This window comes from Centroberyx gerrardi, chromosome 7, assembly GCF_048128805.1.
Source record: "Centroberyx gerrardi isolate f3 chromosome 7, fCenGer3.hap1.cur.20231027, whole genome shotgun sequence".
Classification (NCBI taxonomy): Eukaryota; Metazoa; Chordata; class Actinopteri; order Beryciformes; family Berycidae; genus Centroberyx; species Centroberyx gerrardi.
The window spans coordinates 25314060-25340644 of NC_136003.1; the positions used below are offsets into that span (position 1 = coordinate 25314060).

At 42.7% G+C, this 26585-nt stretch overlaps 2 protein-coding genes across 2 annotated transcripts in view; one reads left to right on the forward strand and one right to left on the reverse strand.

Annotated features, from left to right (window-relative positions):
- The window catches only part of svilc (supervillin c), a 34585-nt gene extending 16153 nt beyond the window's left edge, over positions 1-18432 (forward strand). Inside the window, exons 19-32 of the mRNA XM_078284522.1 lie at positions 8883-9030; positions 9414-9559; positions 9648-9823; positions 11399-11543; positions 12343-12670; positions 13006-13154; positions 13659-13761; positions 13947-14154; positions 14793-14926; positions 15106-15261; positions 16051-16194; positions 16293-16405; positions 17268-17423; positions 17639-18432. Coding sequence (XP_078140648.1) covers positions 8883-9030; positions 9414-9559; positions 9648-9823; positions 11399-11543; positions 12343-12670; positions 13006-13154; positions 13659-13761; positions 13947-14154; positions 14793-14926; positions 15106-15261; positions 16051-16194; positions 16293-16405; positions 17268-17423; positions 17639-17728 — 2196 coding nt within the window. The 3' untranslated portion in view covers positions 17729-18432. The remainder of the gene's footprint in view (positions 1-8882; positions 9031-9413; positions 9560-9647; positions 9824-11398; positions 11544-12342; positions 12671-13005; positions 13155-13658; positions 13762-13946; positions 14155-14792; positions 14927-15105; positions 15262-16050; positions 16195-16292; positions 16406-17267; positions 17424-17638) is intronic.
- Positions 18433-20447: 2015 nt separating this feature from the next.
- Positions 20448-25720, reverse strand: tmem98 (transmembrane protein 98). Its single transcript, XM_071912588.1, has 7 exons — positions 25698-25720; positions 22859-23097; positions 22145-22276; positions 21882-21915; positions 21677-21792; positions 21488-21547; positions 20448-20649 (listed from the first exon to the last, which is right to left on the reverse strand). Exons 2-7 carry the CDS (start codon positions 22987-22989, stop codon positions 20448-20450), a joined length of 675 nt encoding a protein of 224 aa, XP_071768689.1. The 5' UTR covers positions 22990-23097; positions 25698-25720.
- Positions 25721-26585: the final 865 nt, after the last annotated feature.

Genomic DNA, 26585 nt, shown 5'->3' on the forward strand with positions numbered 1-26585 from the left:
TAAGTAAAAAAAAAATTAAAACAAGATGTTTTTTGCTTGTAATAAGTAAAAAAATCTGCCAATGGAACAAGTGAAAATTCACTTGTTAAGATTTCTTGAAATAAGATTTGATATTTAGGCCTTTCAAGATAAAAGAGATCTTGAAATTAGCTGGGAAAACTCATTTTTAGCTATATTTTACTAGTATTAGGAAGTGTTGTGTCTCATAATAAGCCTGTAATGCTCAGAAGTAGTATTTTTTCCCTCAAAAGTAGCTTTTTGTTTTTTTTACCGTTGATGTCATCCTCTTCATTTCAAGTGTATTTAACTTATTTTAAGTTCTATAATAGTGACACTGGTCTAGATTTAAGACCATCACCTACTTGAAATAAGATTAGAAAGTGATATTTAAGCATTTTAAGATAAAATATGTCTTGAAGTTAGCTGGAAATACTCATATTGAGCATTTGTTACTAGTATTAGGAAGTGCTTTTTGTGTCATAATAAGCCATAATTCTCCAGCCTGGCATCCTTTTCATTTCAATTCAAGTGTATTTAACTTATTGTAAGCTCTACAATAGTGATGTTGTTCTAGATTTAAGACATTCACCTACTTCAAATAAGACTGAAAAAATGAAAACTAGTCTTGCATTAAACCAACAAATGCTTTATTTTCTCTGCATAAAAGGAACCGTGCTTTTAACTTTTTAGCTCTGTGGAATGCAGGAGTAAACATACAGTTCTGACAAACCAGTGCATTACATGGAGACTTGTAACAGCAGTGTATGACTGGAGCACCATTCACCCCTCCCTCTCTCCCTCCCTCCAACCATCCTCTTTCGCCACACAACAAAAGTCCCATGGACAGAGGTCTGTTTTTAAGCTATGCAGAACATTTGCATAGAATGAATACAATTTTGCACTGGCATTAGTTTTTTCCAATATGTTTTGGCTCACAGTGTGTATGGAACTGTAATAAAAATAAGGAAAACATAGCAGAACATGCCAAATATGTGTGTGGGTTAAGGTCGGACCCGAACATCTGACCAATGTGTCCCTCAATACACCTACAAATTGCTCATTATTGTAACATTCAAATTAAGGGTTTTGGGCTAACATTAACGTTGGGCTAACTTGGCTAAATTCCAACCAAGAATCAATGGCAATGACCGTGGATTGTAGGAGCCTAGAATAGAATCGCAGAGAGAGAGAGAGAGAGAGCGAGAGAGAAAGAGAGAGAGAGAGAGCGAGAGTGAGAGAGAGAGATCTATCCTATAGTCCACATCTAACCATTGGCTTTATTGGCCATGCCCTTCTTGTAAGATGGTGTGAGATCTCGCTCATGGATTGTGTCCAAGAGGACCTCCGCTTGTATGACTGAAAGCAGAGTGGCTACACACTTGGGGTACGTAAGGTGTAGGGCATAATAGTAGGCTATAAGGTATAAAGCACCCTCGGTAACCTTGTCTTTTGGGAACGTAGTTATCGGCACATCTCCTACAGCCAGGAGGCAGTTGGACGAACTCATAATCAGGACTGGACAGGAGAGAGGGTGCTTCTTCAAGTAGGCATCGGGGTCTTCTTTTTCCTTAAACACATAACACAGACATCCTTCAATCAGGATAATGCACTTTTGTTTCAAGGATCATTTCGGTATTTTGGAACCTAAGCCATTTTAGAAGGTTGTTTACAATCAAATATAACTTTCCAAAGCAAAATTCTGACGAAAGGTGCAGTACTGAGAAAGTTACAGCTGAAGTTGCTGCTTGTAACTGCCCCAATGCATTTCCTGTTCACATACGTTGTAAGCCTTCCAAAACACTGAAAACGTATGTTTTCGAAATCAATAGGCTTAAAGAATAGCAAAATGCGTCTCTGCTGTACAAAATTGTGTTGCTAAACACACTGTATTTGAATTTATAGGAATGTATTTAGATTTGTTGGGCTAGCCAAGGCTAGGCTAGTCTTGCAAGGTCTTCATTAGGTCTATAAAACCTGCTACTAACCATGTAATGCGTCCATTTTTTGTACATACTGTAACATTGAGAGCTACACACACAAATCCTGTTTCCAAAAACAAATGTTTTGGGTGTCTTTGAAGGCTTAGAACATACAGTATGTGAATAGGAAATACATTGAGAGCAGTTAGAAGCAGCACCTCCAGCTATAACTTTTTCAATACTGCAGTAGAAATTATCCTGTAACGTTTTACACAGCTCACCTCGAGGACATGCACCAGAGCCTCACTCGCATCTTGTAGCCTCTTCGGAGGAGCAGACGTAGAGGGGAACAGTGATGGCAGCACACGTAGGATCCCGACAGCCTGTTCAACTGTTGAGGAAAAGATTCATTACTTTTACACTTACATAAAACGCATGAGATCAAATCTGATCAACGGTATACAACAGATATAATGCTTTAAAAAACAGAAACATTCAACGAACGATGGGATAGCCATCATAGATGAAAAAGAAGAAAGACAAGAAAAGACACTAGCACATGAACTTGACAATTAACATGCCCTAATATCCACCCTGACCCTGATCACTAATAACATCAAAACATCATTGCTTACCTTTGTCTATTCCCATTGGGGGTTTCAGCATCTTTTTCCATACGCCAAAAAACTGCACCTTCTGGCAGAAGTCGTGCCATCTTCCCTTCAGTTCATCAATGTAGTGGCTGTTATCCTTGTCCAAAATGCGTCGAAGCTCCCCCATCACCTATGAAATATATCCAATATACCAATACAGACATTTGAATGCATCACTTAGGAGGAGGAAATTGGTATATAAAACATTGTTCTGTGTGGTACCACGTTTTGAATTATGCCCAGTCAATAATGACTTGCATGTCCAATGTCCTTGAAACAAGGATATGCCTCTAGAATTTTCTCGTGTCTGTCCTCCTCGCGAACGGAATTGGAATCAATGAATGCTCTTCTGGCCGCAAATTCCAAATCCAGGAGCTGAGAGACAGAGTCCATGGTTGCTGGACTGTCGGTGTCTGGACTGTCGATGTCTGCAGGCTTGTTAGCTGTAAGACACAAACATACATAATTAAACCCTTGTGCTTCACTTTAAAAAAGTTCCTTAAAGGACAAAAATGTCTGTGTCAAAAAACTGCCATAAAAATATTATATATTAATATTATTTTCCACTTTCACTGAGTTAAATCTTTGAACCAACTTCAGCCCTGATCATAACTACCAAATATTCATTCATTTTTCAGAATTTTAACCCTTTAAATGCCAGTTTGTTTACATAATGCAACTGTTGTTTTTTATGAAAAAAAACAAAAAACACAAAAATTGAATTATTTTCTGTATACTAAAGTAGAAAGAAAGCTGAGGATCTCCTGTGACCTCACAATGAGCTGCTATACACAGGAACACACAGGCGCTCATCTGCATAGGCAGACTCCAGAGGTGAACCTTAAGTCACAATGGCTGAGGTGATGAAGCTGAACATTCCATGGACAATAAATACCAGTGTTGAGGCTTCAGCCCGTCATAAGGCGACTGAGACTCACAGTGAACCTCAACACAGCGGAAATCGTAACCTCAGGACTTTTTTCGACACAACCTACAAGGAATCTGAATCTGACTTACAAGTTTGATGACGGTAAGTAAAGACTTTAACTTTCTCAAATTAATATTAGGAAATATTATCAATGTAAAATATTAGAAATGTGGCGAAATGTGGGGAAGGTAAAAGGGCACCTGTTCTCTAGCTCTCTAGTCTCTCCTCTATTGGAGAAAATGGTAGAAAAATGGGAAATTATGTAATATATATATATTTAATTATCTGTCCAAACTAACCCAGACTGTTCAGGGTGATTTAGTGTACAAGTGCATGCTTGGTACCCATTTTAGTGCGTGTTGGCCCAGTATGGGTTATCCAATCTTTAAGCCACCTTGATTCTCAGGTTGAACTGCACTACATGTCCCATGATGCATGTCAGTCATAGTGTTAACACAGAACTTGAGTAGATATAATGTAGTTTCAGTAAAAACAAAGATTTGAGTGATCTACCCTGCCCCCGACTTCACACACACACACACACACGCACAGGCACACACAAACACACACACACACACACACACACACACAGCCATCATTCCTAAGTCTGTGTATTTGCAGATTGACTCAATTTCTAATAGACTTACTTGTCATTTTTAGCTAGGTATAGGCCTTTTTAGCCCTTCCCATAATGCTTTGCTTTACCAGTCGTTCCGCTCAATACACCGCCAGCTGACTGCCGTTGAGTCGTACTGAAGAGTGTAATACTGTGGCTGTAACTTAATAAAGTGCCTATAAACAACTAAATCAGAGTTAATGTTACTTGATTGGACATTTCCAACTCGTTAGTGGAACACCAAGTACTTTTAATCAAGATGATCAACCGGGACAAACTTATTTCAGATTACTTGAGATATTTGGTCACAGTTAGCTAGCAGTTTGAGAGGTTGTAATCACCGACTTGTGGTTGTACTGGGAAATTAACTAAACTAAAAAATAAATATGAGTAAATGTTGCCTTATAAGTTTTCAGCTGTCATTGTATTTATCTGACTATCAACTATTTTTTTGTGAGTGAAAATTTCAACATACAAGTTCTCAGATCGCATTCTTCAAGTTCTCAGATCGCATTCTACAAGTTCTCAGATCAAGTCTACAAGCTCTCGGGTTTTGCAACATAAATACCTTCATAAGCATTCCCTGCACTATATTGGGATGTAGGTTGTGTTTGTGAGACATGGAGATGAAATGAAATGACAATTAACCATTATTCTTCTTCTGCTCTTCTCTTCTTCCAGACGCTCATACTGAGCAAGGACTCTGTCAGGAGGGTCCTCAAGGGGGCACTCTTACAGGAAGATGACCAGCGATACAGCTGTCGAGCAGAACGCAGGCTAGTCTGGAGTCGGCTGATCAATTTGATCAATAAGGTCAAGGTCACCAATCCAGACCTGCGCTTCACCGACAATCCAAAAGAGGCCACGCTGCATCTCAACCTTGAGAACGCACTCTGGATGTTGTCAACTCACTACTTGACAGTACTGGATATGCTGGAATACGCGAATCCATCCAACTCCGGATCGGCACTTTGGGATACGTTGTTCGTTGTTGTACCTTCCCGTGCACCCCAGCCATCCCGTACCTCCCGGGCCTCCCGTGCCCCCCAGGCCCCGCGTACCACTCAGGCCTCCGGTACCACCCAGGCCTCACGTACCACCCAGGCCCCGCGTACCACCCAGGCCCCACGTACCACCCAGGCCTCGCGTACCACCCAGGCCCCGCGTACCACCCAGGCCTCCGGTACCACCCAGGCCTCCGGTACCACCCAGGCCCCGCGTACCACCCAGGCCTCGCGTACCACCCAGGCCCTGCGTACCACCCAGGCCCCGCGTACCACCCAGGCCTCCGGTACCACCCAGGCCTCCGGTACCACCCAGGCCTACCACCCAGGCCTTGCGTACCCCACAGGCCTCGCATACATCCCAGTTCTCCCGTACCACCCAGGCAACCGGTACCGCCCAGGCCTCGCGTACCACCCAGGCCCCCTGTACTACCTATGCCCCGTGTACCGCCCAGACCCAGCGTACCAGCCAGGCCCCGCGTACCACCCAGGTCTCCCGTACCTCTCAGGCCACCAGTACCAGGCTGACAACGATCTGACCCCAGAAAGTGAGCATGAGGCTGCCTCGACGTCCGCTGTAACAACTGTTAATGAGGACATTCTGGATAAGGACTCCGAGTCAGCCCTCACTGAGTTGGCAAACAAACTCAGGGCTGCCACTGAAAGAGCCGAGGCCAGTATGGATTTGATAGAGAAGAAGTCTCTTATGGCCTCAGACAACTTGGCTCCAACTGATAAGGCAGCAGATGCCACTATGGACAGCAAGGTGTCTGATACCCCTGACCTTCCTCCAAGCAACTTGGCCACAAACTGCCTGGGCAAAACCAACAGCAAGGCAGTTGAGTCGGATGACAGCCAAGTGAAAAAGCCAAGGGCAAAAAAAGAGAAGGGTAGCACAAGATTTTTCAGAGGACTCTGGAAATTTCTGACCTTCACGCCTGATATTGAAGACGACCATGCTGACGTTTACTTTGCGGAGGACTTCGCTTGGGACGTCACTGTTCAAGCTCCCAGCCAGAGGGAGAAAAAAAAGACGTGCATCGAACAGGAGGAGGACGATGCTTCAGACGTCAGTGATGAAGCCCATGGCAAGAGGGCAAAGAAGAAGAAGGGTGTCAGGAGATTTTTCAGAGGCTTCTGGAAATCTCTCGCCTGCACACCTGATATTGAAGACGACCATGCTGACGTTTACTTTGCGGAGGACTTCGCTTGGGACGTCACTGTTCAAGCTCCCAGCCAGAGGGAGAAAACAGACGGAAGAGGACAATGCTTCGGCCTTCAGTGATAAAACTAAGAGGCCGAAGAAGAAGGGTGTCAGGAGATTTTTCAGAGGCTTCTGGAAATCTCTCACCTGCACATCTGACATCAAACAGGAAGACCACCATGCTGAAGTTTACTTTGCTGAGGACTTCGCTTGGGACGTCACTGTTCAAGCTCCCAGCCAGAGGGAGAAAACAGACAGAAGAGGACGATGCTTCGGCCTTCAGTGATAAAACCAAGAGGCCGAAGAAGAAGAAGGGTGTCAGGAGATTTTTCAGAGGCTTCTGGAAATCTCTCACCTGCACACCTGACATCAAACAGGAAGACCACCATGCTGAAGTTTACTTTGCTGAGGACTTCGCTTGGGACGTCACTGTTCAAGCTCCCAGCCAGAGGGAGAAAACAGACAGAAGAGGACGATGCTTCGGCCTTCAGTGATAAAACCAAGAGGCTGAAGAAGAAGAAGGGTGTCAGGAGATTTTTCAGAGGCTTCTGGAAATCTCTCACCTGCACACCTGACATCAAACAGGAAGACCACCATGCTGAAGTTTACTTTGCTGAGGACTTCGCTTGGGACGTCACTGTTCAAGCTCCCAGCCAGAGGGAGAAAACAGACAGAAGAGGACGATGCTTCGGCCTTCAGTGATATAACCAAGAGGGCAAAGAAGAAGAAGGGTGTCAGGAGATTCTTCTGGAAATTTCTATCCTTCATGCCTGACCCTGAACAGTAAGACCACTAAGCTGAAGTCACTGTTCAAACCCACAGCCTGTGGGTTCAAACCCACAGGATCTAGAACAAGAAGAGGATGATAACACAAACAGTGTAGATTAACATCATAGAACCACCTACCTCCATCTGTTTCCCTCTTCAAAATAATAAAAAAAAATAATCTACATATTACTTTGTTGGTTATATATTATTTTATTCATTGCTTTTTAATATGCTGAATTTACAACCTAGTGCACTATGATGGTGCATCAATGAGACATCATCTTAAAATATTATATAATATAATATTGAGGGGCAAATTCACAAAAGGATTGCGCGGCTATTGCTGACGCTAAACCTGTGCAAATAACACAAAAAGAAACCGTGTAATTCACAAAGCACTCGCAAAGGGTGACATGCCCCGCTAACTGCGCTGCCACGCAATAGCGTCTCGGTGCTCCTGTGCTATTTGCACGTATTTTAGGTAATATGTATACATTTGGCGCAAAATTGGCCCCTTTCTATGCAAATGAGCCTCATTGCAAAAACAGTCCAATTCACAAAGGTCGGCGCTAATTGCCACACGCAGTTAGAGTGAAATTATTAGCGTCTTCAGAGAGTTGGTGGTAACTGAAGCGCATTTATAAGGGGTGTCACGCCCAGACTGTATCACTTGTTAAATTAACTGAGAATTGAATTGAATTGACCTTGCAAATGTCTCTGCAACAATTCCTTTGTGTGACCTAAAAAATAAAATTGTCTGTACATACAGTCTGTAAATAATATTTTGACATTAGTATTATTATTACTATAGAACTTTAACACAGATTGCTTCACAAACAGAAGCAAATAAATCAGTACAACCAAACAATCAATACAACTCAATTTCTCACTCTGAAAATATTTTCACTTATCTCACTAGTCAGCACAGTGGGCTTTATTTTGGCCTAAAGATTCAGCACCATGGACAGCCCCGCTCAAACTCATTTACAGTATTACCTCCGCCAAGGAGGTTATGTTTTCGGTGCGTTTGTTTGTGTGTTTGTTTGTCTGTCTGCAGGATTACGGAAAAACTACTGGCCCGATTTTCATGAAACTTGGTGGAAGGGTGTAGCATGGGCCAAGGAAGAACCCATTAAATTTTGGAGCGGATCCGTATATTGGTTGCGCTTGCACATTTGCATATCATAGAAGACTGGATTGGCCTTGGCGGAGGTCTGCGCTCTCCGAGTGCCCTTCTAGTTTATTTTGGGATGCAGTGAGATGCAATGACAAACAAAGGATGCAGTGACAGGATGCAATTGTGTCATGAAAAATAAATGAATAAAGCTCCCCTACATTCTCCTTTGTTCTCTGCTTCAAATCATGCCATCTTCTTTTGCAGTCTGAAGGTGCGTTTGGAAACATCAACAGCACTGACAGACTGGGATATTAAATCCCAAATATGTAAATATATGAAATATAAATTTCTTGCCTGAAGTTTTGAGGAATGCCTCTGCACCTCGTCCGTCAGGACTTGCAGCTCGCGGTCTAAAAAAATCATTTTTCTCTAAGGCAACATTTATACTTTACCACATTGATAATTGCAATCAGATGCAAAACAGGGGCAAATTGTACTCAGTTGCAACAGGTTATGGGCGTGTTTGCGCTGGCATATCATTAGCGCAATATCTTTTGTGAATCGGTCCTTGAGACGGAGCAAATAGCGGTTGCAAATGATACGCAATTCATGGTGCTATTAGCGGCCGCAATCCATTCTTTGTGAATTCGCCCCTGAATGTGTTGTTCTCCAGGCCTCGGAGCTGGCATCGGTCATCCAGAGCCAGAGGGACCTGGGCTGTCAGGCCTCCCAGGTGCTTCATCTGGAGGAGGGGCTGAACTCCGACAGCAGCCTGGCCGCAGACTTCTGGAGCCTTCTAGGAGGAAGGATGCAGTACAGAGGTCAGAGTTCAAACCGGCTACTTGGTCGCAAACTTCCCCAGTTATCCCCCAAAAAGTAGACTGATTTGTCACTTCATTGAACACATAAAACAAAGGGACAGATGATAAAAAAGAGGACTAGCTTGACCTTATTCAGAAAGGCTGTCCATTTCTGCATTTACATTTTACTGTACATTTTAGGCATTTCGCTGATGTTTTTATCCAGAGTGACTTTTAACCAGAGCAACAGTAGAATAAGCTTCAGTTCCTTGATTACCAAAAACAAGGAACCAGTAAGAGATACAGAGAGAGGCAGAAGGGATTTTTCTACTTTACCTTTCTTTAAATGTATTTGTGTGCAGCTGGATAGTACAGTATGTTTTTCTGTATGCTGCTGCCCACAGGAGCAGGAGCGCCGGAGGAGGATGATCAATTCGAGCTGGGTGTGGTGGAGTCCAACTGTGTCTACAGACTGGTGGAGAACAGACTGGTGCCTCATGAACAGGCCTGGGCTTCAATACCCAGCATCTCCCTGCTGGGCCCCAGTGAGGTCAGGCTCTTCTAGATTCTGGTTGCATAGTAGATATTTTTGCTGATTATTAATTAATATACAAGATTACATGTGTGTGTGTCTCCAGGCCCTGGTGTTTGACTTTGGCAGTGAGGTGTACCTGTGGCATGGAAAGGATGTTTCCCCTAGCAGCAGGAAGGTTGCTCTACAGCTGGCTCAGCAAGTGTGGGTGGGAGTTTATGACTACAGCAACTGTAGAGTCAACCCACTGGATCCCACACAGTGTAACCCCAGCATACAGCTGTAAGTCCACATTACAGACACTGAAACTCCAGAATAGAGCTGTAAAACCACATTACAGACACTGAAACCCCAGAATACAGCTGTGAGTCCATATTATAGATGCTGAAACCCCAGAATACAGACACTGTAAACCCAGAATACAGCTGTAAATCTAGATTACAGACACTGAAACCCCAGAATACAGCTGTAAAACCACATTACAAACTCCAAAACCTCAGAATACAGCTGTGAGTCCACATTACAGACACTGAAACCCCTGAATACAGCTCTAAATCCACATTACAGACACTGAAACCCCAGAATACAGCTGTAAAACCACATTAGAGACACTGAAACCCCAGAATACAGCTGTGAGCCCAATTACAGACACTGAAACCCCAGAATACAGCTGTAAATCCACATTAGAGACACTGAAACCCCAGAATACAGCTGAGTCCACATTACAGACACTGAAACCCCAGAATACAGCTGTAAATCTAGATTACAGACACTGAAACCCCAGAATACAGCTGTAAATCCACATTAGAGACACTGAAACCCCAGAATACAGCTGTGAGTCCACATTACAGACACTGAAACCCCAGAATACAGCTGTGAGTCTGCACTACACGTGGTAAAATAACAGTGTGTAGCTGTAAGTCCCCACTACACATCGAGACCCCAGCATACTACTGTAGATCTACAATAAACATAGTAAAACCAAAGCATATGGCTATAATCCCACACTACACATGGTAAAACCCCAGCATACAGTATTAAGTCCACACCACATGCAGTAAAACCCCAGAGCGCTGCTGTAGGTCCACACTACACACAGTAAACCCAAAGCACACTGCTGTAAGTCCACACCACACACTGAAATACTAGCATGCAGTCGGAAGGTAAAAGCCCACTCTTCCTAGAAGTCTAAATTACTTGTACAGTAACCCTACACAACTGTAATGCCACAATACTCTCACTGAAACTACAGCACACTAAGACACAGCATGCAACTCTACTGTAAATCCACACTACACTCTGCAACCCAATGTATAGCCATAGACACTATACACACTAAAGCCCAGAATATACCTATATGTAGAAGTATAAGCAATGCAGTAACCTGAAGCTCCACATATATGTGATTTACAGTAACATGGAAAAATAGGCACATTGAGGGAGATAGTTATATTTATTATTATTATTATTATTATTATTATTATTATTATTATTATTATTATTATTATTATTATATTATATTATATTAGAGATAGTTTATTTTGATTGTTGATCTTTGCATTCAGAGATTCTAATTAGTATCTTACATATTATTCTGTTTCATCAAGTATTAATGCTTAATAATTGAATCAAAAAAGTGCATTTTGATCAAACCTATTCTGGCATAAAATTGGTCTCCTGTAAGGTTAAATGAGCCTGGGTTCATGGCTGTCTGATGAAGAGCGCTATGCTTGACAAACATCAAACATCAAACTTCATCAAACTAAAAAAATGTATACACCTTGGGTGCAGCTTTCTCTGTGCAGACTCAACTTTTGTTGCATGTTTTTGTTTTGTTCACTTATCTTGTATCCTCAGGCGGGGAGAGGGGCGTCCGAGCTGGGCGCTGTTCGGCTGCGTGTCAGAGAGCAGCGAGACGGCTCTCTTCAGAGAGAAGTTCCTGGACTGGACATGCAGGAGCGGGGGCCAGGAGGAAGCTGCTCCGGTGAAGGACGAGACACAGGTCCATCTCACAATTTCATGATTCAAAGTCAGACTTTGGCCCAATTTTCAGAACAGTTTCAATGTGCAATGCTCTTAGTGCAAAGAGCCAAACTAACTTTCCAAAATCTTACCGTAAGACACAAAATGGTGTGCTTAGATGCAAAGTGCACAAGCTCGTCTTCTCAGAATTCAAACTCCCCCCACCTTTTACAAAATAAGTAGAATGTCCCAATGCTTATTACTAGACATGCAGTTCACTAAATCAGTTCAGCATGTATTTTCAATTGTGTTGTGTTACTTCTCATAACATTGCCCATGTTAGTAGCACTGCAACACAATAGCCAATCCCTTCACTACATAAAAGGCTGTTAGAAAACCTGTATGACTGTTTCTAAAATAGCAACAGCGTTTTAGGTAACTAGTGCTATTTTTATTTTTGGTTTCTTTGGTTTACTGTTACTGCAAAAATAATGCAATGTATTGAGTTTCTGTTTTGTGTACACCTTACAGTATCATGCTGCTATAGCGGTGACTATAAAAGAAAAAATAATAGAAAATGACCATTGCAAAATTATTTGATAATGACCATTTTATTTTGAAATGCAAAAAATACTAAAATTCAAACAGGAACAAAGTATAGAATTTGCATTTGAAACTCATTGCACTTTGAAACGCTGCTGTGAAAATGGAGTCAAAGCAATTATAAAGGAAGAGATAAGCTCTATAAATGTAACCCTTTAACCTTTTAACTCTTTAACCCTTGTAACTAACTGAAATTCTCGTCTTTCTCTCTCTCTCTGCTGTTCATCCTGCCACAGTCCGTCCCCTCCCAGTCTTCCCAGTCTTCCCAGTCTGTTTCCCCTCAGTCGGAGCGTCTGTGCCCCTGTGATGCCAAAGCTCTGGTGTCGGGCCAGGGGCTGGTAGGCGACGGCTCGGTCCGTAACGTGCTGGGCGGGGTCGACGTCCAGAGGGGTCACGGCGTCGTCATGCTGGATGACGGACGTCAGATGGAGCTCAACACGGTTGCCGTGGATACCTGGCACGTCCAGGAGTTCGACGACAGTGAGGTCCCAGTGGAGAGCACCGGGCAGCTGCATGAGGGAGACTCATACGTCATCCGCTGGACGTACGGCATCGGCTCTGCTGGTGAGTCACACACACACACACACACACACACACACACACACACATGCAGGCAAGAGCTGGGGAAAAATCCCTTCTATTTCTTTCCTTAGCTCTCTTTGTTTTCCTAGCACTTCCCTCTTACATAATCATTCTGTGGTCCCAAGAATATGACCTTTGCACTCCTTATTTTTGGTTGCTTTTAATTTTTGGTGCTATAAGAACTGAGCTTATTCTACTGTTGCAGTCTTTGTCATGGTAAGGTGCTCCAGATGAGAGCGTCAGCTGAATGCCTAAAATATAAATGTAAATAATTTGTTATTCATACAATCTAATGATTTACCTAATTTCTGTGGTAGGTAAGACGAACAGCCCAGATGACCAGAGCACTGGTCCCGGACAAGAAAGCACCGCCTTCTTCCTGTGGCGGGGCCGTCACTCCAGTGTCAGCGGGCGGGGCACTGCTGCTTTCCTGTCCATCGGACTCAACAGCCATGAAGAAACACAGGTATTTTTTTTTTTGTTTTTTTTGTTTAGCCTTTATTTTACCAGGAAGTCCCACTGAGATTCAAAATCTCTTTTCCAAGGGAGACCTGGCCAAGAAATGGCGGCAGGGGTTACACAATGAAACACACAATACAAAATAGCAAAATATGTACAAGACCACAATTTAGATCAGAAACAGGAGCACGCATCTTGCATAAGACTGTGGATACTTTGTTTCAACTGATTTAGGGGAATAACATGGTCATGCTGGAGCTTTGAATGGAGATTGTTCCAGCACCAGGTTGCAAAATAATCAAATGCCTTTTCACCAAAAACAGTTCTGATTCTGGGAACTTTAAGAAGAATGCAGGACTGTGATCTAAGCACAGTGCCGTCAGCATGGATGAATGACTGAATCCTACAATCCAAAGCAATACTAGTATTCATAGAAGCCCATATACTGACGTGTTCAGTAGTGTTCTGCTAACAGGAGTGGTGTGTTGATAGTGTTGTGTTGTATCTGAAGGTGGTGGTGCCTCAGGGAAAGGAGCCTCCCTGCTTCCTGCAGCTCTTCCAGGGAGGCCTGGTCATTCACAAGGGCAGGCGAGACGATGCCTCCACTAACACAGGTACACTCACTTCTGTTTGGCTGTTTCAATGTGTTTCTCCCTCCTTTTACGCACCTGTACACACTGTCCCTTACATATTTTTGTTTATATGCAAACCATCTCATTGGGCAAATTGCACAAGAGAGTCAGGAGGTCTCCAGTCCAGTGCATCTGTGATTTTTATTGTTTTATTGTTTTCCTTGCAGCAGCGTGGCGTCTGTTCTGCATGCGGGGGGAGCTCCCAGAGGAGGGCTCTTTGTTGGAAGTGGACTGCTGCTGCGCCGGCCTGCGCTCCAGAGGCTCCGTCGTCCTGCTCAACAGCCAGCAGGCGGCGCTCTACCTGTGGCACGGCTGCAAGGCCCACGCCAGCTCCAGAGAGGTCAGCAAGAGGGCAGTGGAGCGCCTCACTGACACGTGAGTCTCATATTCTCAACGTGCTTTTTGAATGATTGTGATGTCCAATAATGTTTTCAGCATTCAAGTACAGTTGTATGAATGCTGTTATATTGATGCATATTAGAGTTCAACTAATATGGATATTTGAAGGCTGATACTAGTATTTTTAGACTGAAGTCGCCAATAGCCAATATTTTGTGCTAATATTCATCATCGACCATTTTTGTGCCAAAGTATTCACTGTTTCCCCCAGAATTCCCCCCTGGAAAAGCCTCTGAAACAGCATTTAGACCATCATGGGACATTAAAACTCTCCACTAAAATCCATACTCCTGAAATTCTTTTATGTGACTTTAAAGCAGGGTGAGGCAGGCTTGATTGCAGGTCTTTAGACTGCCTCCCCTGATGCTGATGAGTAAAATCATATCCTCAGCTCCATCATATCAGCAGAGAACAACATTGACAGACCGATAATATGTTTTTTATTGTAAAGCCAATATTGGCCCAACATATTGCACCCCAACTGATGTATCTGTCTAACCCGAACACAAATGCTGTTTTACTTGACTAAAACAGCAAAGTCTTGAATCCTGTTTCACATTGTAAAATTTGTGTGCGTGTGTGTGTGTGTGTGTGTGTATGTGTGTGTGTGCTAGGTGCCCACCCGAGCTGGGCCTCAGCAGCAGCAGTCTTGTTACGGTGCAGGTCGTAGAGGAGGGTTCAGAGCCTGCAGACTTCTGGACCGCCCTGGGACAGATGGACAGGAAGGCCTACGACTGCATGCTGCAAGGTACACAACAACAACAACAACAACACATACACACACACTGGCTCTGTCCATCAACAACCCCAGGACAGCACCATCTATATCACAGAGCTTACCCAATATAAACTCATCTCAACTGACTTTTTCCACAGTCATTTGAAATTGTAAATACTAGTTAGCAGCTGCTGTGTGTCCTCTGTCAGATCCAGGGAAGTATAACTTCACGCCGCGTCTCTTCCATCTGAGCGCTTCCTCCGGCAGCTTCCAGGGCGAGGAGCTGCAGAGTCCGGCCCGGCTGCCGGGGCTTGTGATGGCCATGCCCTTCGTCCAGGAGAGCCTGCGCTCTGTACCGCAGCCAGGTGAGTGGAGGCTCAGCTCCAAGCAGCCACACATTTAAACAAAAACCTCCTTCTGTCTCTCTGTCTCCACTTCTCTCTCACCATTCAAGTCTTAATCATCTTGCTGGCTTATAGTGATAATAATTATAAGCTTTATTTGTATAGGTGCTTTTCAAAATGTCAAAAAAAAAGACATTACTTAAAAAATAAGAGATTACATAAACATTAGTCAAAAATAAATGAGTCAATAATCAATAGGGAGAAAGAATTAAGAATATAAGAATTGTTCAAGAAGGCAAGTTTATAAAAATGGGTTTTAAGAAGTGATTTTAAGAGGATTTTGCTAGCCTAAGCTCCTTTGGCAGGTTGTTCCACAGCATAGGGGCTCAACCTCTTATTAAATATATGCAATATGGGAATAAATGAAAATTATTAAATGTTATTTATTGCATGTTCTGATATTTTTTTATATTTCACACTGTATATATTTTTGTATTTTGTCCTATATTTTCATATCATACATATTTTTCATTTTTTGTGTCAGTATGTTCTGCTACATACTTTTGCATACTGCATACTTTTCATATATATTTACTTCTAGTATTCACTCCCCCCATTCACTCTCTCCTTATCTATATTCTATGTTTTTTCTTTGTTGCATCCTATTATTTCCTGCTGCCACGATCCAATTTCCCCACAGGATCACCAAAGTCCCATCTAAATTAATCGAAATCTAATTTAATTCTACTATATGGTCCAATTCATCCTCTGTATTATACAGTAACCTCTCTCTGTCTGTCTGTGCCCCAGCCTTGTTCCTGCTGGATAACCGTCTGGAGGTCTACCTGTGGCAGAGGGGTCAGCCTGAGGAGACGGACAGCGCCGCTCCCGCCTGGAGCCGCTGGCACAATGAGAGGCGGTGTGCCATGCAGACTGTGCTCCAGTACTGCAAAGGTGGGGGGAAGCTGCTGGACGGGGGAAATGATCCACAAGGTGTCGTTGGTTGTTGATGTGCTGTGCGTTTACAAATGTGGTGTCTATCTGTTTCCCAGAGATGAACCCAAGACGCCCACCGCAGGCCTACCTCATCTTCGAGGGATCAGAACCCCTCACCTTCACTAATGTCTTCCCCCGCTGGGAGAGGAGCCCCAGACCCGACACACAGGTGCAAGTTCCTACCATGCAGCAATATGAGCAGTTTATCATCATCATCATAGGAACAAGGCCAGATTCTGTATAGGCCCACTGTACATTTGTTGGGGTTACATATACGTAGTTCTTTCTGAATATGAAAAAAAGGATCATGAGAGTTGTGTGAAGATTCACAGCTTTACAGTTAATGGTTACAGTTAGGGTTAGACCGATATATTGCTTTGCCAATATTGGACTTTTATTAAATGTTGGATATCGGTCAGTCAGTGTTGTCCATATGAAGGAGGTTCCTCCCTGACCACAGCTGCATAAAAACAGTTTATAACTTGCAATGCAATTTTGCAATTGAATGAATGAATGAATTCTTAATTTAAAGGCTGTAATGTTTCCCACAGTTTCCCTTACTGTTGAATAGGTCTAAATGCTGTTTCAGAGCCTTTTCCACCCTTACTAGAATACAATTCTGGGAGGAAACGCTGAATACTTGGAATTTTTTGTCATGAAAAAGGTTAAATTTAAAGATACTGAATTATAAATATTGACTATCGGTGACTTCTAAAAAATATCGGTATCAGCATCGGACTAAAATTTCACAATAATACTTTTAATTAATGAGATACTGATCAATAAAGATCAGACATGATTTGTAGGAAATAATTTTGTGCAGCAAACTGTATTGAAGTTTGAGGAGTGTCTCACCCCTCACTGACTGACCTGAAGTTACCTCTTCATGCCCACGGTGCCAGTTCTATGGGAAAAACACTATACAGTCATCCAATATCTGCCACTTAGTTTTCCAATCACCAATACCAAATCAGTTGCTGGCAACTACATTTCTCTCTCTTTCTGTGTGTGTGTGTGTGTGTGTGTGTCAGGGGGATGCGGGGCGGGCCAAGCTGACCTTGGTGCAGGACGCCCTGGCCCAGCTCACTAAGACCCAGTACCCTCTGGAGGAGCTGCTGCGGAGCCCGCTGCCTGAAGGAGTGGATCCCCAGTGCCTGGAGGTCTACCTGTCAGACCAGGACTTCCAGGTTAGACGGCATGTAACGGCTCCGCTCCACCACCAGGCTGCAGTGTTAACCTGATTTTGCTAATGAAAACAGACAGTCCCATAATGTTTACATAAAATAAATAAATCGAATAGTGGAAGTTTAGCCAAAACTTCCACATTTACATTTTATTTATGGATTGACTTTTACATTGTTTTTTTTGTTTTTTTTAATAAATCACTGCAATTACGTTTCAGACTATTTTGGAAATGAAGAGAGATGAATACGACTCCCTCCCAAGCTGGAAGCAAATTGATCTGAAGAAAAGCAAAGGACTGCTTTGCTAGACAGCGAGAGCGAGCGGAGGCTGACTGGCTGCCTCCTCCGCCCAGAGGAGCCGACGGCAGGGGGATATTAGCACCGTGACGTTGCACAAAAGGAACTGCTCAAAAAGTATCAAAAAAGAAGAGAGAATTAACTTTTATCTATGTCGACATAGGCTGAGGAGAAACTGTTTTTTTTGTATTTTCTATTTTTAAGAAGATGGTACTTTCTCGTCAGTTGATGACAGCCGTGTACAGTGTTTTCATAGTAGCTGTTTTCAAGTTGTATCTGTGTGTCTTATTTAAGTATGGTGTATTAAGGCCTTATTGTGTTCTCAGCCAAATGCTCTCATTGTTTCAGAGAGCCGGGACTGCTTATACCTTTTAACAGAAGGGCTACCATCCCTATCCCTAACCTGCACCCCTTCTTTCTTAATTTTTGAAAACTGTATGAGTGTGTGGACTTCTTATCGGACATGGATTTCTTCAGAGCTATTATTCAAAGCAAAAACAAAACACAGACAGCATAACACGTTTTCCTATGAAACTTAATTTTATCTGTACAAATCAATGAGAGGAAAAAAAAAAAAAGGAAAAGGTCTGCAGGAGGACGGGAGGGACATCAGTAACAAACGGTGGGATAGGGATGAGAAAACAAAGGAGTGCTTACAAAAAGATCAATTCTAATAAACAATGTAAACAAGAAAAAAATAAAAGGGTAACCACTTTCTAAATGTTTCCTCCTCAATCGATATCATTCCATCAAAACATCTCCGCATGCCCAGAGCTACAAACAGTTTTCACTTAACGCTCGATTTCAATTTCAATTAACAGAATGAAAAAGTCTCAAAAGCTGCTGCGTTTCGAGAGGATCTCCTGATTTGTCACCAAAAGGTTACGAGTGTGTTTGAGAGCATAATCTAACATAATCATGTGTGTTTTACAGTAGCGCGTTGCCTCTCGCCTCTGATGTCATGCGATGTACTAATGTGTTCATTTGTCTGCCAGCTTGTGTGTACAGAGTGTTGCGCCATGTGTTTTATAGCTGTGTGGAGACCATGTGTTCAGTCTGGCTGTGGGTAATGCCTTATTAGGGCTCCCTGGGGGTTCAGTATTAGCTATGCATGGAGGAGCAGGTAGACATGCTCCAATAACATCCCTCCGGTCAGAACAACACGCTAATTCTGCTTCACCTCATCCAACACACGAGCAACATATCCTCGTACCGCACAAATGCACAAAGACGCAACATATTGTCTCTCAAAACAACGGGAAAGCTCAACATCTCTTAAAGGAATAATCCACCCTACAACACTAACACAAAAGCTAAAGGTGATTTATCTTGCATTTCTGGGTCTATTTTGTTCTTTGGTGGTGCATTTTTCTTATTCCCGTGGATAACTGGCCAAAGGTAGACAGTGTGACGTCACATTGAGATATTTCCAGCAGCTACAATGGAGTTTGATAGCCAAACAAAAACTTTTCAGCTATCTAAAACCTCAATGGTAAATGTCAGGCCTTCAGAATCAAAGAGCAAGAGAGCTTCTTTCTAGACTCACTGTTTTGTACTGAGCTTCAACAATCACACGGTGAAAAATCCATCATAGAAGAGGCAGAGAGACCAATTTCTCCACCAACTGTAGCCTCAATAGACCAGAATGCATGACAGCCACAAGACAAGTTGTGTTTTGAGTAAGTAGTTTCTCTACTGGAAAAGCTCCTCTGCTCTGCCACTAAACACTATCGCTGTTGCTCTCACTCTTTACCTCACCACTCGCTCTCACCTTTACCTATAACCCACAGCTGAATGCAACAAGTTCACACTCGTTCTCTGGGGGTCGTCGAAAGGCATTCTGGGAAACTTAGGAAATCACTAACTGAAGTAGAAGGCGGATTGAGGGAAAGTGGATACACTAAAAAAGTTAATTACAACACTTTATCACAAAATAACTCCTGAAATGCGTAAGAGAACTGCATGTAAGAGAATCTGAGGGTGGATTTTTCCTTTAATGCGAACAAGACAGGCTGACCCCACAAGTTGTAACTAAGTCAGGTTTTCCTTCAGTCGGTCCACTGAGTTGGAGCCCTTTCGGGCTGGGTAACTGGGTGTTATTTTCCCCAGCATGGATTAGCTGACTAAGCCTCCATGTGACTGTGCAGTCCTGATGAGATTGGATTTAGGCCCACCTCTGGGTGACGGGGCAGCCGAGAAGGAACAGCAAGAGGTCTGTCACCCACAGCTACACCTCAAACCGCCTGCACCTGAATGTGTAACATCTACTTTACAGTCATTACAAAAGGGCTGAGGACTATGTAGCTATAGCGAGTGTGAGGTGCAGTTTTTCTAATTATAAAGAACCGAATACAAAGAATTGTACAAGCCAAGCTGCAGCGCTCCTTGGCGCAAACGAGGACGAGTATGAAAAGAAAACTATTTTACAAGGTCTTTTCTTATGCACAAACTGAAGGCCAGAGCCAAGTTCCTATAACTCCCATCTACACAGCCTTTTGGAAGACTGATTGGAAGCGTCCTCGTTAATTTGGACCGGATGATGAGTTTGGGAAATATGCCTATTCAATTCTGTCTGGCAGAGAATGTGCCTGATGAATGTCAACTGAGTACAGAATTTAAAAAGTGGCTGCTTGAGGATACACAGTGAAATGGGCAAATATGTATGCCATGCTGGTGTGTTTGTGTGTGTGTCTGTATCTGACTCTGTGTGTGTGTGTGTGTGTGTGTGCTCTAGATGGCCTGTTCTCTCTGTATGTCTATTCCAGGTATGCTTCGTTCTGGTTCAGAAGCCAGCGCCGCCTCCCGCAGAACCACCATGTGATCTTCGGCCGCGTGGAGCGACTGGTCGATCCAGTCCATGCTGCCGGACATGTGACAGGCGTTGCGGGTGACCAGCACTAGGTGGCTGACTGAGAGGAGGAGGGCGGTGGCTCTGAGGAGGGAGAACGGGACAGATGATTAACATTAAAACATCTTCTTTGCTGCTGTTGGATGAAAAGTACTTATCTCCAAAAAGAAAGCTTTTCTCAGGTTAAGAAAAAAGGGATATACACTACCAGTCAAAAGTTTGGACACACCACATTTTTCTTTATTTTTACTATTTTCCACATTTTAGAATAATAGTAAAGACATCAAAACTATGAAATAACACAAATGGAATTACGCAGTGACCAAAGTGTTAAACAAATCAGAACTATCTTATATTTTAGATTATTTAAAGTAGCCGCCCTTTGCCTTGATGGAAAGGCAAAGGCTTTGGAAAGAAATTCATACATAGGCATCAACTTCACTATTTATATTTGACTAAGAAACACATTTCAAGCATTTAAGCATAAGCCTTTAGATCAAAAAGGCTTTAAGATAATGAAAAACATAGAACATTCAATCAGGTGGGTCCAAACGTTTGACTGGTACTGTACATGCATAATTGAAAACATACAATAGATGGATGGGTTTTGTGGGCTTAGAGGCTCAGGTGTAAACTTTTGATTCAATTCAAGCAAAAAAAAAGAAAAACACCAATACTGGAGCTGTGGGATTTTCCCAATAGCAGCATTTCGCTGTGAGACTTGACCATTTCCATCACTGTCTCTATCACATCTCTCTATATCTCATGAGTTATTAAACTGTGCATAACTCAAGTCATGCCAGTCGCTCCTTGCCAGCTCCTTCAGACGGCTCATCGATCAGCGGGGCAATAAGTCTTTGCATTAAACCATCACAGTCATGTAAAAGGCCCCTTTAAATGATGGAAAAGCAGATGCGATTACCTGGCATCCAGGAGGATTGGATCCAGAGGAGGGTACATAGATCTCACCACATCATCCACCCTGCAAGACAAGAGGCAGGGCGGCGTGTGAGGAGGCAGCTGGAGTCAGTACTGCAGTAATATTAAGTTGTGGTAATGGTTTTTACATGAGATAAGTGTGTGTGTGTGTGTGTGTGTGTGTGTGTGTTACCTCGGGCTGATGCGTTTGGCCACGGTGATAATGTCGCTGAGGCTGGCTGGTGCTTTGACCTTTGCACCTGAGCCCATTGTCATGGCAACCAACTTTTCAGTCAAAGTGTGGCAGATCTGTATGTGGACACAAGTGTGTAAATATCAGTCAGTCATTGATAAAAAGAAAGAAATTGATTAAAAGAGCGAGTAAGTAGCAGCATTACCTTTAGGATGGAGATACAGTGAGACACCAAACCTCTGTTGGAGAAAAACACACAAAGTTAGTTTGGATCTACAACACCGGCATTTTGACTATTTGCTTTGATAACTTAATAACAACTAAAGTTCTCTCTCTAAACTCTAAAACTACTAACTGTACTTTATGTTGAGGCAACAATGATAGAGAGGCAGCTTAAGGTTAAGGGTAGAAGAACAACACCAGCCAGTGTGTTCTAGCTCAGATCTATTGGCCATAGCAGAGACGTACGAGGCGTCCTCTATCCAGTCCTCATTCTCCAGGATGGCCTCGATGTGAGGGTTGGTGATGACCACATCATCCAGCTCCAGCTCCGACGGCTCGCTCTGGGTCTCCATGGCTCCAATCAGGTCCACTGTGGGTCTGTGGCAGAGAAGAGGGACAGACGGAGGAGGAAAGGTGTGTGAACACACTTGTCCGTTGACTTCGGGAAGAGTCTTGACCTGTGCTAGATATCACATGCTTGCATCGACTACAGACAATGAGTGGGACACTTGAAAGGAAAAACTTATACAGGGTATCTGCAGGTTTCAGAAGTCCAACGCTACCTGGAATTTCATTTAACACTAATTTAAAACTAAGACCTTAAAAAACCTAAATGAAGAATCAAAGCTGGAAAAACCAACCTATTCCTGATTGAACATAGCTAATGAAAGTTTTGAAAATATAATTAGGTAGTATAAGAAAAAGGACAACAAAGCAGATGCATATTGTACTACTAAACCTGTTCCATATTAATCTAAGAGTGGGCATGCAGTGCAAAGAAACCAGCCATTGCAGGTAAAATAAGACAACAGTATTTAAGATATTTTATACTTCTTAAGACCTTGAATTTCAATAATTTAAGACTTTGTCAGACTTTTTAAGGACCGGTGGTGCGTAACACCATGTTATAGGAATAAAGGCTCCTGTCTTGTACAGACTTGTATCGACCGAGACACTGACTTGGAGTCGAAGTGGTGCAGCAGGTCGTGAGGGTGGCAGTAGCGATGTCTGCACACCATCACCAGGGCAATGAAGGAGGCCAGGAAAATGGTGGCCAACACCCCAATGGCCACAATCACCACCGTCTCCATGGCGACTCCGGCTCCCACAGCGGCTGCAGGCGGCAACACGTCGAGAGGAAAGAGTCCAATCAGGGTTGGCTGATTGTCCGAGCTCGATTATGGAGGGGCGCTCATCTGCTGAAGAGAGAATAATTGGTAGTTTCAGTTTGATTGGATCTAAGATCACAGCAGAGAAGAGGGACACTAACAGCTCAGCTCAGCATATTTCTGATTAGCGAGAGAATCAACATTTCAATTTCTATTGAATCACATTGAACTCCTGAACCCATGGAGTGGAGAATATGACGGAAGAGCATTTTCTCAGTTTCTAAATGTGGCACACCTACAATGCACACAAAAGCCAGATCTTTATCTAAGTACATAAAAAGCTGAAGTGAACATGCCCTTTGTTTGTGTTTCCTACACTGTTCGGTATTATGAGGATAATGTGTTTGCTTCAAAGAGGCTTGGCCTGCTAGGAAAACCAAATCACTCTTTAGAATACAGGCCTACAGTACAGTCCCATTTCTAAACCAGGCCAACCACGTCCAACACCAAATATTAAATTAATTCTATATACCTTTGACAATCAGCCTCAAATCCAGCAAAACAACAACACTGTTAGACGAATGCTGCTGCGGCTGCTACTTTAAATACCAGCGTTTACCGGCATTTCCATAACTGTGTGAAGATACAGCATCTTGTTTTGACATACTCTGATTAGCTGTTCCAGGACGAAACACACATCTCAACAAGGGAAAAAGCTGAGTACGCTATGTAACCCCCCCCCCCCCCCGCAACAGAACAAGTGAACTCTTATGAACTTTGACCTCTTACCATCTGGATGTTTTCGGTCCAGGCTGAAAGTATTTTTGAATGAACCGCAGAGTATTTTAGGTGAGATTTCCCCACAACAAGCTTCTCTCCGGATGTATAAACCACGACTACCTGCCCTCTGCCCAGTCTGGTCACTCATTAACTAGCCCTGCCCCACCTGAGCGCCCTTGTGTGTGTGTGTGTGTGTGTGTGTGTGTGTGTGTGTGTGTGTGTGTGTGTGACATTACAAACTCTCTTGAGGGAAGCCAGGAGTAGATAGCAGAAAGAGCTCCCTGGGTAGAGTATAATTGATTTATAATTAGACGCGGCATTTATACAGTAGAGACACAATATCTGTGCTGTTCTTTGAGCACAAGCACCACAGGCAACCGAATTACAGTATTACAACATTGTAAACCAACATTTTTGCCGGGATGATTATGTGAGACTCTGCCTTGGAATGCAATAATTCTTTAATCAGATTAATTAGTGTTACCCTGGCCGTCTCATACAGGGCTTTCTCCTGTCTCTCTCCCACCAAAGAGCTTTTCTGACTTCTTTTCTGTTCACAGGCCAGTGGGCTCTTGAAAGGCCGCTGCCGAACTGAAAGGCACATGAAACATCTGTCAAGGTAAACAGTAATTTTACTGCATTTTTCGGACTGTTTCACAGCTTAAAACCTTTTTCCAATGCCCTTTAGTGAATTTAGGCCAAATGGTTACAGCCAATAAGAGTCAAGAGCAAGGCCAAGGCTTTCCAAAACATTCATCCTTGCGCTCAATTTCATGTGTGTTTTATTTTGCTGAATAAAACTGGGATTCTTGGGCATTTTGTTTTTAAGCCAAATCTAACAGATATAGTTATACCCGGACAAAAGTGAACATATAGGTTGCTAGTTGTGTCTCAAACCCTAATTCAAGATCATTTTTTTTACTGGAAAATCATAACAAATTGGTGGCTTCTGAGATACACAGGGAGATATACTATGGTTTTTGAGATCAAAGTGACAACGTTGCCTAAAATGACCCCATGTGTTGTGTGTGCAGGGTGTGTGTTCTGCACTTATAATTCTGTAGTTCACCTGTACTCTATTATCAGAAACAAATAGAGCTTGGAACCAAACCTGCATCACTGAAAGCAAACATATAAAATACTCTAAATCCCAACCAGGAGGGCCCAGCACTAACAGTTATAGGCACAAGGGTGTGATTTATCTGTGTGCTATTGCATTGGTCAAGCAATGATTCCCAAAGTGTGGTCCAGGGACCTCAATGGGTCCTTGAGGAGGTTCCAAGGGAGTACTTTCATTTCACTTTTATTTCACTCAGTTGAAGTTAGGACACTGAGAGAATGATACAGGAATGTCTGTTTGGATCATAGTTTTCATTCTTCACCATCCTGCACTATAAATATAGTTGTTCAGTACCAAATCATACCCAACAATAAAAATCTTCTCAGATTGGTAGATCCCTCACACAAAAATCTTATCGAATGGGGGTCTGGGTCTCTATTTTGTGTCCACATGAAAGTATTTGGGACCCCCTGTGTTTAAGAACTGAGCTATTTGAATAGCAGTGCAAGGAAGCAGAAAAGGGAAAATCAAACAAAGAAAAGAAAAGAAAATCATTACTACGTTCAGTATTTTCTTTTACCTCAGTCGATAGAGAGAGAGAAACACACACTCACACACGCACACCCCCCCCCCACACACAAGTGATGGTAAAGTTTCCCATTTGGTTGTTGTTTTGCAATTACAGCATGAACGATTTTAAATAATACAATTTAAAAGCTATTCATCCTCCTCTGGCAGCCTGAGCCTGGTAACATTTCACTTGAGGCTATAATGTTTTTCAACCAACCGTACTTTTTACCTGAATGAAGCAAATGAACACTCATATATGGATCAATTTCCAGTCACTTACCTAAACATTTTGTCCATTTTCGTTGGTTTCTATTAGGTGACAAAATACCTTTTCCCTCCAGCACCAGGAGCGCGGAGACGGCACCGAGCTCTCCAAACCTTGGACGGGAACGCGCACAAAAAAACAGCCCATTACGTGAACGGCTGAGCTGTCGGTGAATGACTGATGATCAACTTTTCTTTCTTTCCTGTTAAACTTTCCAGCCCGGTCGTGCGCGCGCCCTGAGCTTTACTTACGACGAGTACGCGCATGGAAAAATTCGGCAACGCGCCTCGCCAACTAGGTTTGGAGCTGTGTGCGTAAAGCGCGCTCTCGGTACCATGTTCTAAATAGATTTTGTGGAAGATATCTACCTTTAGTATGGCAATTATAACAGACAAGCCAAGAGTTACCGCTAGGTGGCGCACGCTGCCTATTATATTCCGGAGGTCATATCGTTTGAGGAGAGAAGGTATCAAATCTAACACTTTTGAATGTTTCTCTAATAAATTTGTGTATTTAGGCCAATCATCTGAAATGTCTGATGTTGAAAATGCCATCCTTAACTCACTATAGTATTCCTATAATATTCCTACATGCACTTATAATGGTGTTAAGATGTTTTGAATGTTCTCTAATAACTTTATTTATTTATTTCGGCGCAGAAGTTAAAGTCATCTGCAAAATCTGCCTTACAAAAACAAACAAACACTTTAATATACACTATAATATCCCTATAGGGACTTATAATAACTTCAAGCCTATTTATAACTATTTATAACTATTTTGAATGTTCCTCTAATAACTCAATCTGTTTAGGTCCAGTGTTTATTGCCATCTGCAAAGCCTGGTGTTAAAAATGCCATCCCCATAATATTTCTTAGTTCCCATAACAACATCTAAATATCA